The sequence below is a fragment of the Pollicipes pollicipes genome, unplaced genomic scaffold (genome assembly GCF_011947565.3).
Source record: "Pollicipes pollicipes isolate AB1234 unplaced genomic scaffold, Ppol_2.1 Scaffold_4881;HRSCAF=5763_pilon_pilon_pilon, whole genome shotgun sequence".
In the NCBI taxonomy this organism is placed as follows: Eukaryota; Metazoa; Arthropoda; class Thecostraca; order Pollicipedomorpha; family Pollicipedidae; genus Pollicipes; species Pollicipes pollicipes.
In genome coordinates this window covers 7,288,241-7,304,245 of record NW_023596576.1, presented here as the reverse complement: position 1 = coordinate 7,304,245, position 16,005 = coordinate 7,288,241, and the positions used below count along the sequence as shown (strand labels likewise).

At 47.5% G+C, this 16,005-nt stretch overlaps 1 protein-coding gene across 1 annotated transcript in view; it reads right to left on the bottom strand.

Moving 5' to 3' along the window:
• Positions 1-15,492, bottom strand: part of LOC119099716 (uncharacterized) — a 67,960-nt gene extending 52,468 nt beyond the window's left edge. The window contains exons 1-2 of the mRNA XM_037222779.1: positions 15,306-15,492; positions 8,134-8,565 (exon numbers count right to left, since the gene is read on the bottom strand). Of these exons, the coding sequence (XP_037078674.1) occupies positions 8,134-8,230 (97 nt within the window). The 5' untranslated portion in view covers positions 8,231-8,565; positions 15,306-15,492. The remainder of the gene's footprint in view (positions 1-8,133; positions 8,566-15,305) is intronic.
• Between the last annotated feature and the right edge of the window lie 513 nt (positions 15,493-16,005).

Sequence of the window (16,005 nt, the reverse complement as noted above, 5' to 3'; positions counted from 1 at the left end):
GCCGCGCGGAATCGGACACGGCGGGATGCCTTGCGATCCGCTCGGCGCCGCTCGCCTTTGAGCTTGTATTGGCTGGACTGAGCTGGGTGCGTACCGCACAGGGTGACTGGTCGCTGAACGGCGGAAGTAAAAGCGGATGTGGCGCTGAATTGGCTTCCTGGAACGGGGAAAGCTTTCTGCGAAGTACAAGCGTGGCGTGCTGAGTTATCAGGCCTCTGGCCGCGACCTGAGTTTAGTAATCAAGGAGCGACTACGAAGTATAAAACAAGGCGTATGTCTTCAGAACTATCTTACAGCTACATGTGAAACGTTGAACCGTTTTTTCAACTACATCCAAATATAAAGAAACTTTAATTGACTCTGTTCTACAGCAAACCGCAGAACAGCACCATAAGCCACTAAAACTCACGCTGTCATCGAAACCGTCCCTTGCGCTTAAAATGTGTGTCACGTTTTTGTGGGGTTTTGAACTGAAATAGTCATCTTAAGCATTATTCGGTGCAGCTCGCAGACCTGCCTCTCTTAAGACCTGAACCCTTCTAGCTTCTGAGCTACACGCCCGCGAAGATATGACGTATGAAGATACTTTCGGGGAGATTATTTCAAGTTCATCCAAGCATCCATGGCGCCAAAATAACGTCATTCAAATCCTGCGTATGCGTGTGCGTGTGCGTGTGTAGGCTTATTAGTTAGCTCATTTCACCACACCTGATGCTTGCTTGAATATCTTCAAATGTGGGACATTCCCTTTTATTGTTACGATGACGCCTCACGGAACTGAAATGCATTTCCTCTATCGAAGTAAACCTTTAAGGCACAGCTAGCTGAAACTTAAAGTACAGCTAAATGCCAGTGTAAGTCTTACTAACTGGTAGCTGCCATTGTAAGTTATTAGCCATTCGCGTATAATGAATAAGCGTATTGTAAAATGTATCGCCCTCTATATAAAGATAAAGTGCTAGACACGTAACAACAATGGATGGCGGTCGGTCCAAATGAAACGGGGCCGTTTCGTTTCGAAAATAGCCCTGTTTTCTGATTACGGATATCGGCCGGATTCCACAGCCTCGTTGACACTTCAGAGAGACATAGGCCAATAAATCTAGCAGATCCACGTAACTCAGAGAGGCGTTTGTAAAACGGTTCGTTGCGGAAATCACGCGAAATAGATTGCACTTAAGATTGATGAATAAATCATGGCATGTCTTTCTTTACCCTTTGGTGGCCACACCTATTATCTGGCTGGCAACGCGGCAAAGAAGCAGTTTCTGGCGTGTACGTGCAGATACACTGAGGCTCTAGCACTACGCATAGTTCTACTCAAGCCGCATGCATCATCGTACGGGTTTCTGCAACAGCATGTAAAACTATAAACGCAGATAACTAGCGGAGCCATTCGGCAACCAGTTAACCACGGGGCGATTAAGCCTACCATGCATCATAGACAACTACGGCAGAGTCAAGCATAAATAAGATCTAAATTCAAACCAAGTAACGTTCTCAATAGGCTCATGTGGCGCGCTGTCAGGTAATGCCGTGGGAAAGTTCACACCAAGGGCAGTGGCAGCCGGCGAAAGCGGTGCAACAGAGACGAGGAGAGAAAGATGATGGGGTAGATTTAGGGAACTAAACCGAAGATTGATGTTCTGAGCCTGCACCCCCAATGCCTCAGTAAACGAAGCAAGTTGCACGAAGTTTCGCAACAAATGCAAATTAACACAAATATGAGGTGTCGCATCTGAACGCCTAATCGTGTATGTACTTTTTCAACATTCCACATGAATTTTGGGGGAAAAAGTGGTGCCGTCATTAAAAAATGGGCGTGCAGTTGAGTCCTTATATACACAGTCCAGGTGCATCGACCGAGACAAGCCACGCCCAAGGAGCCGGGACCGCCGTCCTGACTACTACATAGGGAGCCGGGACCGTCCTCCTGACCACTACACAGGGAGCCGGGACCGCCGTCCTGACTACTACGCGGGGAGCCGGGACCGCCGTCCTGACTCACATCACTACACAGGGAGCCGGGATCGCCGTCCTCATCACTACACAGGGAGCCGGGGCCGTCGTCCTGACTACTACGTAGTGAGCCAGGACCGTCGTCCTGACCACTACACAGGGAGCCAGGACCGCCGTCCTGACCACTACATAGGGAGCCGGGACCGCCGTCCTCATCACTATACAGGGAGCCGGGACCGTCGTCCTGACTACCACACAGGGAGCCATGACAGTCCTTCCGACCACTACACAGGGAGCCATGACAAGCCTCCTAACCACTACACAGCGAGCCATGACAGTCCTCCTGACCACTACATAGGGAGCCATAACAGTCCTCCTGACCACTACACAGCGAGCCATGACAGTCCTCCTGACCACTTCACCGCCGGCGGCCAGCATCCGCTGGTCAGCGCCAATCTAATTATGTGTAGAAGCGGACCTGCAGATTGGATGGGCGCTGTAAGCTCGTTGCATTGAACAGAGTGGGGCTGGAAGATACTTGTCCGTGGTGGCTTACGACGGGTACCACAAAATGGCACATGAATGGGTGATCAACCCAAAGGATTAGCTGACCCAAAATGATATGCACTATGGAGAGCGCACTTCGTTGTGACTGTATCATGGCTGGAATCGCGTGATTATCATTAAGGGGGTGATTAATCGATTTCTTTTTCTTCTTTTTTATTTTTTGCGTGCCGACTGCTGGGGTTGAGTTTAGGATGGAACACCTTAAATGAAGGTGGAGGGCTATCCCATATTTTTGTACTTTTCACTTATCACATCAGACGTATACAATTCGACCGCTTTTCTCGAAATCCTCCTGAGTAGTTCTGAATCACAATTCGAAGTGGCCGATCCTGCGTGAGAAATCTCATTTTACTCCCTGATCACCATCATGAAAGTAGTTTATTGGTTCACCTTGCTTCTCCACCGAACGTGTTTTGTGATGTTTGCAACACATTAACGTGTGAAAATGTTTGAGAAATAAATGCTACGAAAACTTGAAACACACTGTTCAGACAAAACGATATGCGAACACCACACAAATAATCCGTGAATTCAAAGAAACGTTATACTATGGCTTTGACTTATTCCCTATGGCGTTTACAACGATGCCTCTTTTTGAGGCGCACTTCGGCTTTGGAAATGGGAGCATCACATGATCTATGTGACGCACTAGTTCAAGTCTCAACCACTGGGCTTCTCGGTAGCAGTCGCTTGCCCGCTGGGCAAGTCACTAATGTTCTTTAATTCGCACTAGTCAAGGTGTGCATGGTAGTTGTCTTGACGACGGTGGTAGCAGCTTCAGGAAAGAAGTGTAGTGTGCTACAAAGCGTTGGCAACGTAATTTGGACTCGAAAATAAGTATACTTGATATCCTTATGATGTTTTGACGGTGCTACAGTGGCACTATCCAGTGCCAGTATTAACCGTATCCATTCCTGAGGTATGACTTGAGTCTTTATCCTCAAAGATGAGACACCCCCTTCAAAAAGCGATGTGTGCAACTTTGAATCAAGCTATCATAGCATCCCTAACTCGTGTTAAAATGAACCTTGCAGGCACTTACGTGTGACGCTGAGTTAAATTTTCAAAATACCTAAGCATACTGAACTAAACAGAGTGAGGCTAAGCAGCAGTTGAAAAATACTATGTTTAATCTGGTATGTAAGGCTTTAGGATAGCCAGTGCACTGAGACCAGAGTTGGATCACGAACGGTCAAGGACAAAGCCTTTGGAAGTCGATTCCTCCTATGCGTCATTCGTAGGTTAATGTTGCGCATTCTCAAAAGAAAGAGCCCATTACCACCTTCTCTCCAACCCCACAAATTTATGACGCCATGAATAGTCGTAGGAAAGGAGGCCTGAGATACTAGTGAACTTTTCCATTCAGTGCTACATGTGGAACACGTTGTCAATGTCATGGTATTTGACACATGAATGGTGGAAAATGCACAGTTTTCAAACGTTGAAGGGAACGTTTCACAAGTTATCAAAGCAGGCACAGGTATGACGGAAGAAGCCCACTTATTAATATTGGCATATTTTGAACTTGAAAAGACTGCTCCAGAGAACACAATTCCTCTGCTTAGTAAATATACCCCTCAATGCTCCATTGTTTGATTACGTCATCGCAACTTGCACAAGTGCATCGATTGAGAGCCAAATGACGGTCTTAGTATCTGGAAATCGTGCTCACGAACGTCAGATATGAACGAATCACCGCTAGATCTTTTTATCAGCCTTGATCGCCGCATGGCTTATGGAATGGCAGGAACTGAATGATGGTATTTAAAACCCATGATGCCAAAGTGACCTTGAAGTACTTTCCATTTTCGCGTATGTGGCTCGGAAACTAGAGAGATTTTGGCCTTAAGAAGGGCAGGGTTGTGAGCTGCACTAAGAGGTCTACAAGATGGCTATTTGAGTTCAAAACCTCAAAGAAATGTTGAACATCCCTTTAATTGCCGTTTTTTCCAAAACACAAGCCTCTAGACAGGAGCCAGGTCATCAGCGCTTCTTCCCGTAAGCCGCGGATTAGAGGAGCCCCTCTCCAACTTCGGGAAAAACTGAGCATTAACCCGAGTTCATACATGACAACCTTCCCCGCGAAGGAATGAATGACGATTCGAAATGGCATTACCTTCAATATATATATCACAATAATACAAATCACAATAATACAAGCACCGAATTTCAAAATAGCAGACTCAAATTGCACAAAACAACCTAGAAAGCTCCACTGCTATCGAAAGGGAAGTTTTAAAAGACCATGGAGGTGTACTCCCCGTGACGTCATTTGGCTGAATCGTGCAAACACGTACAGGCAATGAGATGCCAACGGCCCGGCCTGGCTCCAGATATTCAAAAGGGTAGCGCTTATTTGCCTGCACAGGACTTGCACCACGTTGTACCTACAGATTTGAGCTTTACCTGCTGGATGACCCTCTTTTATTACGTTTGATGTTCATATGACTGCTTATGCGGTTGTGGGTTTTCCCTTATAACCTGTTACGTGTTCATATCCAAGTGAACACCAAACGGGGGCCGGAATCGAATATCTTAGAGGTGATGTCAGGGCCGGCGTCATTTTAACACAATATTTGACATGTTTCCCATGGAAATTAAAAATGCAGAAAAACAGCTAAGTGTAAGTCAGTGACTTATGTAGTAGCTTCTGGACGTCGCTGAAAGAAAAACTGCATCGTGCATCTGCAAGCAGGTGTCTAGCGCTAGCCCTCACAGTGACCCCATAACTGCTATGCGGAATCAGCAATGTGAGGACCACGTTTGTACCGACATGTGCTGAGGTGGGTGTGGTCTTGCGGGATCCGTAACGTGTTACACACCTGGTCAAGCTGCTGGCAGGTACACTCTAGCCCATGCGCTTCACGCCCCAATGTTTGGAATTGCGATGTCGGATGTCAGATTACTGTTACGCACCGACAAGTTAAAGAGAAATCGTTTTGCTGCTGGAAATTTTGGTAAACGCAAAGACCTTCATTTTGTTTCAGGTTTGAGAGAGCTGGCTGATTCGCATGGCTGAAAGCATTCCACCGCGTTTCAGGCAACCCGAAAACAGCCTACAAAAACTTTGTATTGCATGACCAGCGTGTACACGTTTCGGCTGTTTCCGGACTATCACCTGCCGCGGGTTCCGGTGTGAGCAGCTGCGCACTGTGCTTGGCACACATACCTCATCCAAATACCCGCGACCTAGGAAACGCGGCCATTCGTAGCGTTTGCATGCCATTCGGTCGTCCATTGTCACCTCCCAGTGGTCATTAATGGCGCCCATGGAATTCGCCCCGCAAACTTCCCGGGCACACCACAACCTGGACAAAGCCATTGAGCTAAATGGGCCGATTCGGGGCAAATAGCCACACAGAAGCTGACGCCGATGGCCAATTATGGGTCATGCAGACCCCATATCTCACGGTTGGCCTGCCTGGCGCAGAGGTCCACGGCTGATGGCGCTGCACGCGGTCCTAGGTCAGCGACGGCTCACGGGTCACGGCTCGCGTCTCTGCACCCCGCCACATCCCACTGACAGGCCACGCGCCACGCTGGAATCTGTGCATGTACTGTCACACCGTACATGCCGTACATGTCCTGTGCATGTACTGTACATGTACTGTACTGCACATGTACTGGGTATGTACATGTACTGTGTATGTGCATGTATTGTACATGTACTGTGTATGTGCATGTATTGTACATGTACTGTACTGTACATGTACTGTGCATGTACATGCACTGGACATGTCGTGCATGCGCTTTGCGTGCACGAGGGGCTGCGCACCGCTGACACTGTGAACGGCGACGCCGCCACTGAAATCCTGACGACACCAGGGTCGTTGGTGACAATGTCGCACGCGCCCTATTCTGAATCCCAACGGAGTACAGTTAGGTAAAGAGCTGAAACCATCCGTTGTACAATAATATTTCCTCTTGTTTGCCGCCTGTGCCTACATACCTCTATGAACGTGATACACCAGAGTTATTGCTTAAAAACACAAACTTTTCAATGAGAAAAAACGTTATCCAGCCGCGATGTACCTCACTTTCCTTGCCCACCTCGAACATACAATTGTAAGCATTCACTGGCGTGGGGCGGAGTATTGGTGTCGATCTTGCTCCTTACATTCAACGTGCTGAACTTCGATTAATGCAACTTTGTATGTCTGTTTTATATCTGGCAGGCACGGTGTCCAACAAGAAAAGTTTTTGTATATTCTAGCATTTGCACAGCGCTTTTCACTGCGCTAGTGTCTCAGATGCGCGGCGACATGCTGCACTGCTGCACTGGAGTAAAATAATGATTTTTTTATTCTTACTTTCCGCGGGTTGCGTTGTATATCTGTTTCATGGAAACATGGTCGTGTCCTTGGTCGCCTCCTGAAAACTTCTCTAGCGACCTGAGACGCACCCTATGTTTGCATCGAAATAACCGCGAAAAATGCTACTGAACACGCATAAACACCTCAGTGAAGACCCATATGGAAAGGCGCTCCATTCGTCATTGGCAGTCCCACTTCGGTGACGAAATGAAACCGGAATAGACAGACAAGGGGAGAGGCTCGCTCGCGTGAAGAGAAATTGACGAAAGCAGTGCTGGAACCAGAAGGCCCCCACAGATATCCTGGAGCGTGATTTCCATACTTCGCGATGTTTTCAAGTGACTGCATTTATTTCATACTAAACCAACGATTTACGTGTTCATTTCCGCGAAGTTTAGGCGTTTAGGCGCAAGAGAGCACAAAATACGCGCTGAAACTACTGTCGTTAAAGGGAATGTTGCACATTTGAAGATATTGAACCCAGTGCCAGAAAAGAGGAATAGTCTGCTTTTGACAGCATAGTTCAGTTCAGTAAATGTGTTCCTCATTGCGTTATGGTTTGATTACGTAATCGTACCTTGCACAACATTGATTGAGAGCCAATTAAAGGCTGCTATAGGTATGTAGAAATCGTCCTCATAAACGCCAGATATGAACGCCTTGACAATTACATTTTTCTTGGCCTTGGTCGCTGTACGGCCTATGGAGTGACAGGATTTGAATAACGTTATTATGACGTCGTAAAGGTCAAGTTGGATTTAAAATACTCTCCCCCGAAATACTCCCCCCCCCCCCCATTGTCGCGGGCGTGTGGCTCAGGAACTAGATGGGGTCAGGTCTTAAGAGGGGTAGGGCTGTGGACTGCATCGAAAGGTCTTCAAGATGGATTTTTCAGTTCAAAATCCTATCTAAATATGGAACACTCCCTTTAAAGTACCGTCGGTGACGCGAAAAGCAAGTCATCGCATCTTAATGTCGGGGGCGTACTCGCCGAGTGAAAAATGCCTTTGAGCGCTACTGTCGCTCGACAGTCCATGACGACCCGTCGCATTTCCAAATAGCGTGCAACAACGTGTGTGGCGTTAACAGGGTCGAGTTAGCACATAACAACATTCGCGACCAGGGAATAAATGACGATCCGAAAGAGCATTACTTTCGTTACACCGAAAAGCAGTCCGGTAGGAAGCATATGATGAAAAAAGCGAAGATGGGTCAGATCTGTCCTTTGACTGTTACGTAAATCCGGCGTCATTTGGTTGAAACCGTTTGTTTTTGGGCATGTTGAGAAACTTACCTCCACACATCGTCAGCCCAGCCATGACCACGAACCACGAGACCAGCAGGCAGCTGGTGCTTCCACAGATCGCTTGCATTGCGCTGACGGTGGCCATACAGTCTGCCGCGAAGAGCAGGGCGTCACTTAACCACCGGACATTCTCCCGAGCGGGAGGACAGCAGTGTCCAATCGTCGGCCGCCAGTTCTTCAGGGACGCTGGGCGGACCGGCTCCGACAGGCGCTTCAGTTCGCCCAGTTGTAGTCCCCGACAGCGATCGTCACTAGGTCTTCGGCCAGCCTCCAGCAGGCATCACCGTGCAGCTGCCGTGCAACTTCTGACTGACGCCGTCACTCGGCCATCGCACAGCCTCTCACAGGTGTCGTTCAGCTGCAGGGCCGCACCGACATGGCGTCAGTGACGCGGAGCACTCACTTCGGATGGCGATCTAGCTGCAAAGCAGGAAACAAACGTCACGCCAGACCTCACTACAGACAACGCCAATGAGATACACCAGTATAAATTGAATTTCTGAAAGTTTAATGCAGGTTCATGGAAGCTTCATCTCGCTTTGAATACGAATACTGAAGTTTTGTGGTCAGAATCATGGACACATTTCAGATTAAGCAGGGGGACACGGTTTCATCCGCACACAGAAACCAGAGAATGTGCATCTTCATGTCATGGCTTCGGCAACTTTTCTAACAATTCTGCGAAGGAAGGGACCCAAATAATTCCGTTCAGTTCTTGTTTCGGTGGAAGTACTTGTTCAAGGTTGCTCTGTGCCCAAAATCCCGGTGCGAAAATTTCACATGGGTCCGAGAAACTGCTTCCAGAATTTGTAGCCTTAGGTATTTAAAAGAGGTCGCTAGTCAAGGGCGCGTTTGGAATTTGTACTCCGTTAAAGGAAATTTTCCACCCTTGAAGATATTGAAACAAGCCTCAGACATGATGGAATGAGTTCACTTATAGCTAATGGCATAATTTAAGAGGCAAAGACTGCTCTGGTCGACATAATATTTATGTTAAGTGGTTATGTTCTTCAATAGTCAGTTTAATTGCGTCCTCATGCCTTGCACATTGATCGAGAGCCGATGGGTGCCCGTTATATCTGGAAATAGCGCTCACGAACGCCAGATATGAACAACTCGACAATCACATTTTTATTGACCTTGATCACCGCACGGCCAATGAGATGGCAGGGTTTAAATGAAGTTATTATGGCGTCTTGGATGCTGCGTGACTTTGAAATAGTCTGCACAAGGTAGTCTGAACCTCTTCGCGGGCATTAAGTTCAGAAACTAATGGGTCTTAGGTCTTAAAGACAGGATTGTGAACTGTACCGAATAATCTTCAAGATGGCTATTTCGGTTCAAAACTCGGTTTAAGTATGGAACACTATTAATCAGTCCCTTTACTTGGTGCACACACGCATCCGTTTTAATGGCTGAGAATTTGCCTTGATGTGACAATTAAAACAGATCATGACATCTGGCTCGCTGGAAAAGGTTAAAAATGTATTGAGCATTCCACTTCTATTGAACATTGAACATTTCTGAGTACCTTTAATAGCCCACTTTGCCAAAAGGCGAGTTTTGCTTCATAAATGATAAACTTGAGGGGCAGCCTGGTGACGTAGTCATGTACCAAAAGCTGGCTTTTCATTCAGTCACTACTACTTTTACATTAAGCAGCTCGTAATCCCGTGTAACAGTTCTGCCACTTCAAAGCAACACGAAGCCTTTGCACATAAACGTTGTATTGTTTTGTTTAAATAAGCCATGTCTAAGACAAACACACGCCATGATCAAATTCGACTAAGAAAAGTAGAGGTGTTTTTTATACCGTCACAACACACGAGTGTAATGCCTGCCACGGTGATGACATAGTGCACTTCCTGACGCCTATGGTTACGAACGGGTCAGGCGGAGAGATGCACTTTACCCACGTGAAGGTCGCAGCCAAATGGGATCGAGTAGTGGTCCCGGGTAATATGGCTGAAAGAATATTAATTTGTAGCGCAGGACGCGGCCCGTGCCTCTCACGAGGACTCATTGTATTATGCGATGCACCCGTTTGTGTATGAATGGGAGTAGGATGTAGTAGTGCGTGTAGCGCTGTCATCAATGGTATCTGAGCTGCTGCTGGATTTCTGACGGCGCAAAGCATAACGCCGAAAACATGCATACGTTCGTGGGGGCTTATCAGTACCAGAAGTTAGTAAAAAGGAATTTACTCAATTTTCAGTCCACGCAATGCGCGCGCTGTTCCGGACGAAATTAAGCATAATGTCATCAATGTTTGGAACAATAAACCAAATTTCGGAGCGCCGTGTGGATGGCCTTTGTTTGCCACAGTTCGGGAATATGATCACATGCGGCGTCGTCGACGCACAGTATGAGCGTCGCGATTCAAGACAGTATGAAAAATCCCTCGCCGCGCTTATACTCACGGCGTTGGACATGTTTGACTACCAGCTGCATCAGCCAGTCATCTATCCCATGTTCGCTCTCGTGTTATGTGAGAGGCGATGGATATCACGACCTACCCGCCGAATGCTTTTCGGAGGCAACACGGGGCCAAGGGAACGCAGGCGCAGCACCAGTGACGTGGTGGCAAATCGTGACACCCTGACTGCGCACGGGCTGTCCGCCAAGGTAGGACGTGTGTTAAAGCCAGTGCCCCACCTTTTGTGTACTTGTTACTTCTTGTCACATCAGATGTGTATGATTTGATCAATAACACCAGTCATCTCGAAATTTCTGTCACAGAATTTCGATCTGAAGTACCCGACCCCGCGAGAGAAACCACATTTGACTCCCTGCTCACCACAATGAAACTAATGCATTTCAGTGCCTTGCTTTCTCCAACGTCGGTGTTCCGTACTGTTAACTACACACTAATGTGCCAAAGTGTTCGTGTAATAAATGCTACGAAAGCGTGAAACTGTTTAGACAAAAGGAAATGCGAACATGAATCTATTATCCCTCGAATTTAACGAAACGCTATACTGTGCCTTTGATTTCTCCCGTATGCTATACGATGGCATTTACCGTAGTGTCTCTTTTCGCGGCGCACTTTGGCTTTGGGAACGGGAGCATCACTTCATCTATGTGGTTCACACCTTCCAAAAGCAGCTTTTCAGGAGAGGCCTCTTGCCCGCTGGGCCAGTCGCAAACTTTTTTATTCGCACCAGTAGAGGTGCGCACGCTTGCTGTCATGACGGTGGTCGCCGCGGCAGAGGAAAGGCATATTGCCGCTACGAAGCGTCGGCAGCGTAATTTTTACTCGAATATTACTAGAATGGATACCCTTATTATGTGTCAATACCCTTGTTATGCATTTGGTATGTATACGGTGCTGCAGTGGCACTACCCATTGTTTTTTTTTCTAGATGTAACTAGTCCTGAGGTTTCACTAGAGTATGTTTTTGAAATATGCCCCGAAGGTGGGACACTGCTTGAAAGGGAACTTGAGGAATTGGAACGCGGCCATGTGTACACTGATGGTGTTGGACATAATCATAATGTCGACTTACAACGGTTCGTAATGTGGATTTTCACTGGCCTGACAAGGGTACCAAATGACCTGCCAATCCTTCAATCACTGCATTGTAAAACACATGATCGTGTTCTGTTGGACAAAGTTATTTGATTTCATGGTATTGTATGCTTCCACTACGCTGTTCTGCTGCATTAGTTACCACACCGTTTTAAAGGGATCAGGAGCCGATTCGGTTCTTGCTTGGTGCCAAAATGGGATCAAACTGGGATAGATGGATAAATGCGCAAAAGATGCTCACTCGCCATGCCCCTTTTTAATGAGACTGATAAGAATGCTCGCTTTGAGCTCGAGAGTTCCACCTTGTCATCCCCAGAACAGGTGGTTTAAGGTGTCAGAGCGCTCGTTTGCAGTGACGGGCGGTGATGTAATCCTTAAATGCCGACAATGAATTACAGAAGCCGGGGGTCGCTCTTCGTACAAGAATCCCAAGCTCCACAACTTGACGAAATTTAAAAAAGTGTTCGACCATTTTGGAAGTTGTTTAGAGTTTGAGACATCCCTCGTGGGCTGATCGTCCGATTGTTCTGTAGATTTTCTGGGGGATAGGGAGCGATTGCCCGATAAATCAGCTCCGTTTCAGATATTGAGGCGTGACTGAGGTTCTAATTGTGCGGAAACGCTGTAGAAGTGACGCAGTCTGTTTTTGGTTCTAGAGGATGAGACGAGTTACATTACCATGCAAACCACGAAGATTACGTGCAGGCTAAATAATTCAAATAAATTATTCGCAGACCGTCTTGCAATGTATCTTATGCAAATATGCAGGTTGATCGCCTGTCCAGTTTCATCAGAGAAAGAAAGCGAGTGAGGCGGAGGCAAAGGCAGAAGCAGAGACAGTGCCAGGGACAGAGAGGTATTTTGAGTACAATCGTGAACTGATATATTTTTGCCACGACCTCGCGCATTACAAACCAGGCTGAAAGCGAAAGCCTTGCCAAACTGCTCGGCATTTCATTTGCAGGCCTGGTTGGTGTCTTTCAGCGTGCTCGTAAACGTGCTGTGCTTGACTGAGTCTTTTCGATCCAAAGACCATTGCAATGTAGGACGTACTGTCAGTCAGCTTAAATGACAAACCTATCTGCGGTGATTGGGTTCAAAGCTTACATATCTCATCACGGCGTAGTCTTAATATTGGATGATGCGATAGAAACACGTTCTTCGGAAGTTTCCAACCTGGCAGCCATAAACCTACCCTGCCCCGCACGCAATTTAATGTTGTTGCATTAGTAGGGACACCCATATGCAGTCAGTTCGTTGATACTCTTTAACTATTCGTATGCTGTTCAGACAGAATTTTAATCATGTGTATAAGCCGCATTTACGATTGATAATTTATACGCAGCAATAGATTTTGTTGTCAGAGAAATTACAGCACATTTTTAGGGGTATCCTTCATTTTTGTACCTGTCATTCTTTGCTAAAACGTGTACGATTCGATCAGTGACAAAAAAATTCTTGAAATCCTTCTAAATAGCTTAAAACTTTCATTTAAAGTAGTTGACCCTGCATGAGAAATCTCAGTTGACTCCTTACCACTACGAAAGCAATGCATGTCATTTGTCTCCCTTTTTCCAGCGTGCGTGTCTTGTTATGCCTGCCGCACACTAAGGTGTTAATATGTCTGTGTGCTGCTACGAAAGCCTGACATACTCAGTTTAAGCAAAAAGATGCGCGAACATTAAGGTATCGTCGCGAGAATCCAACGAACTATCGGATATTGGATATCCCCTACTGTGCTAACTACAGTAGCTCTTTTCGAGGTGCGCTTTGGCTTTGGGAATGGGAGTATGACATGATCCATGTGACGCACTGGTTCAAACTTGAACCAATGTGCTCCTCAGCAGCAGTCCCTTGCCCGCTGACCCCATCACAAACGTTCTTTTGTTTGCACCAGTAGAAATGTGCGCGGTAGTTGACGTGGCCACATTGGTCGTGTCTGCAGAGAAAAATTATATTGCTTTTACAAGGCGTTAACAGCGTCATTTGGACTCGGAAATAATTCGAATTGATATCCTTAGTGTGTCCCGACGGCGCTGCAGTGACACTGCACGGTGCTTTTATTAGACGGAACTAATCCTGATGTTTCACTGTGTATGTTTTGAAATATGCCCCAAAGGTGGGACACTGAGCCCGACACCCACTGAGGCATTTCACTGTTTGCAACCGCTGGGAGGAGGGTAGTCTTCCTGTTCTATGCAGGACAAGTTCAACTGGCAATCAATGGCCGTGGTCAATCCTATTCAGAAATGGTCCGGCTGACAGCTGTCATTGGACTGACTACGTCACATGTTGTGAGATACCGTAAAACCGCCCAAATCTTGGAAAAGCCGAAACAGAACAGAGCTGAACAGAAGGCCCTTCACCTCGCATGATAATGGTCGCCCAGAGCTCCAGATGAATTCAAGCGGAACAGTGGGTTCTCGTGCAATAAACACATAACCTGGCATCAACATAGGTTAAGGGTTAATGGGACAACAGAGCAGGACCTGCTTGGCTAACTCCAGGTCTCATCTGGCATCACCTTTGTGTTCATCCGGTCTCCATGGTATACTGAAACCACTGGTTTGTAAATTATTACATATGGACATAACGAATCGCCTTGGCTTGAAACTTATACGTTAACACAGCATGACACCTGAGGGTGACCTCGTATCACTTCGTACGTGACTGAAGCGTCTGGCAAACAGTGGCATTAATGAATAAATCGCATCAAAGCACCCAAATTTAAGTGGGGAAATGCGTGCGGAGGCGCAAAATTGCAGTTCAAACCTTTTCTGATGTCGTAACCCAACAGCGCGATCAACCCCAAGATACGTCAACTTGATCACATGTTAAGCAGCGATAATTTGGAGATCCCAACCTGTACGGCTCCTAAGTTTTTACCGGAACTCCGAGAAGAAGCCAGTTTTTGGTACCCCAGACCCTCACGACTTAGCAGATTGGTTTATATTATTAAGTATAAATAATAAATGGTCTTCCATTTTTCATGATACGCTGGTTAAAAGAGTTTGTCAAGCAATTATTACGATATATTGAGGCAATGCTCAATATACTGGAAGCCACTTATTGCCAACATAGATTGTCATAATGCCAAAATACGATGAGCTTAATGTCCGTAACCTACAAACCATGGATTTTGCTAGCCCTTGGCGCGCTCGAAACTCAAATAATCGCTTTTAAGCAATAGCTCGTTCTCAACGATATCCGAAATGGACGTTTCTCTGGGCGGCTCTCATGTCCACCCCTGGCTGGCTAGCCGGGCAGTCACGAATGACAACGCCACGGTCTATCGCTGACAGGATCACGAGCGCAGATGATGAATTTAACCCAACTAATGTACTACACGGAGACGAGCGAAGAGACGCTACCTGCTTCCTCGCAGCTTTATTTAACTGCTAAACCAGCGGAAGATGGCATAAAGATCAGTCAGTTGGAATCGAAATTTTCAAAGGACGACGACCTCGGCCAGCCGGTTTCACGCGAGTTTAGTAAACTGCTGTCGCTACTGCTAGAAGTGTCAGATTGGGGTAAAAAAAAATTGACGTTCGTTAGTACAGAATACTGATGATAGTTGAACCATAGTTTTTTTATATGGCATGATCAGCCTGCAATATGAAACGTGACTCACCCAAGATTCCGTCTTCACGCTTTGCCGGGTCAACGCTCACTATATCACTGCGCCACCAGCCGTTAACAACCTACGCGCGTTCACACACCAGCCCGTCACTCATCAAACGCCTGACGTCACCGCTCGGCTCATCAGCTCCCAACTGCACATCGCACGCTCTCGCCGACACCCCAAGTCACCACTTACTGGTGCGCACCTCCCGCCCTGCCCGGCACGCCGAGTCTCCAGCGGCCTTCACCCCGTGGGACACCGGCTCGGGTCCGCGGCGCAACCCGACGAGTCCGGCGCCGACCGGGCGGACTCTGACCGAGCGGCGCGCCCTCGACGCGCCCCCGGCCGGCGCCGACCTCGGCACCGGCGCATCCGGCGCGTCGGTGCCGAAGGCGGGCGGGTCGCGCGGTTTTTTGTATGCCGCGGCAGCACGGTGCCGCCGGACGCTTCGGCTATTTGCTGCGACGCCGGTGACACGGCACCGATCAGAGTGCGTGCCCGCACTGGGGGATGGGACGGCGGCTGGCCAAGCGCCGGGTGTTGTTTTTTCACTCGCAGTCGGCTTATTGCAGATTGCGCGACTCAGTGTCTGCCGGTAAACAGGGCAGGGGAGGGACCGTTATCGCCCATATCCCGGGCAACGTCGAAAGCAGAGCGCTCGAACCACCTGCGCGAACCACTTATGAATTCGGGGTGGTCCGCGCAGGAT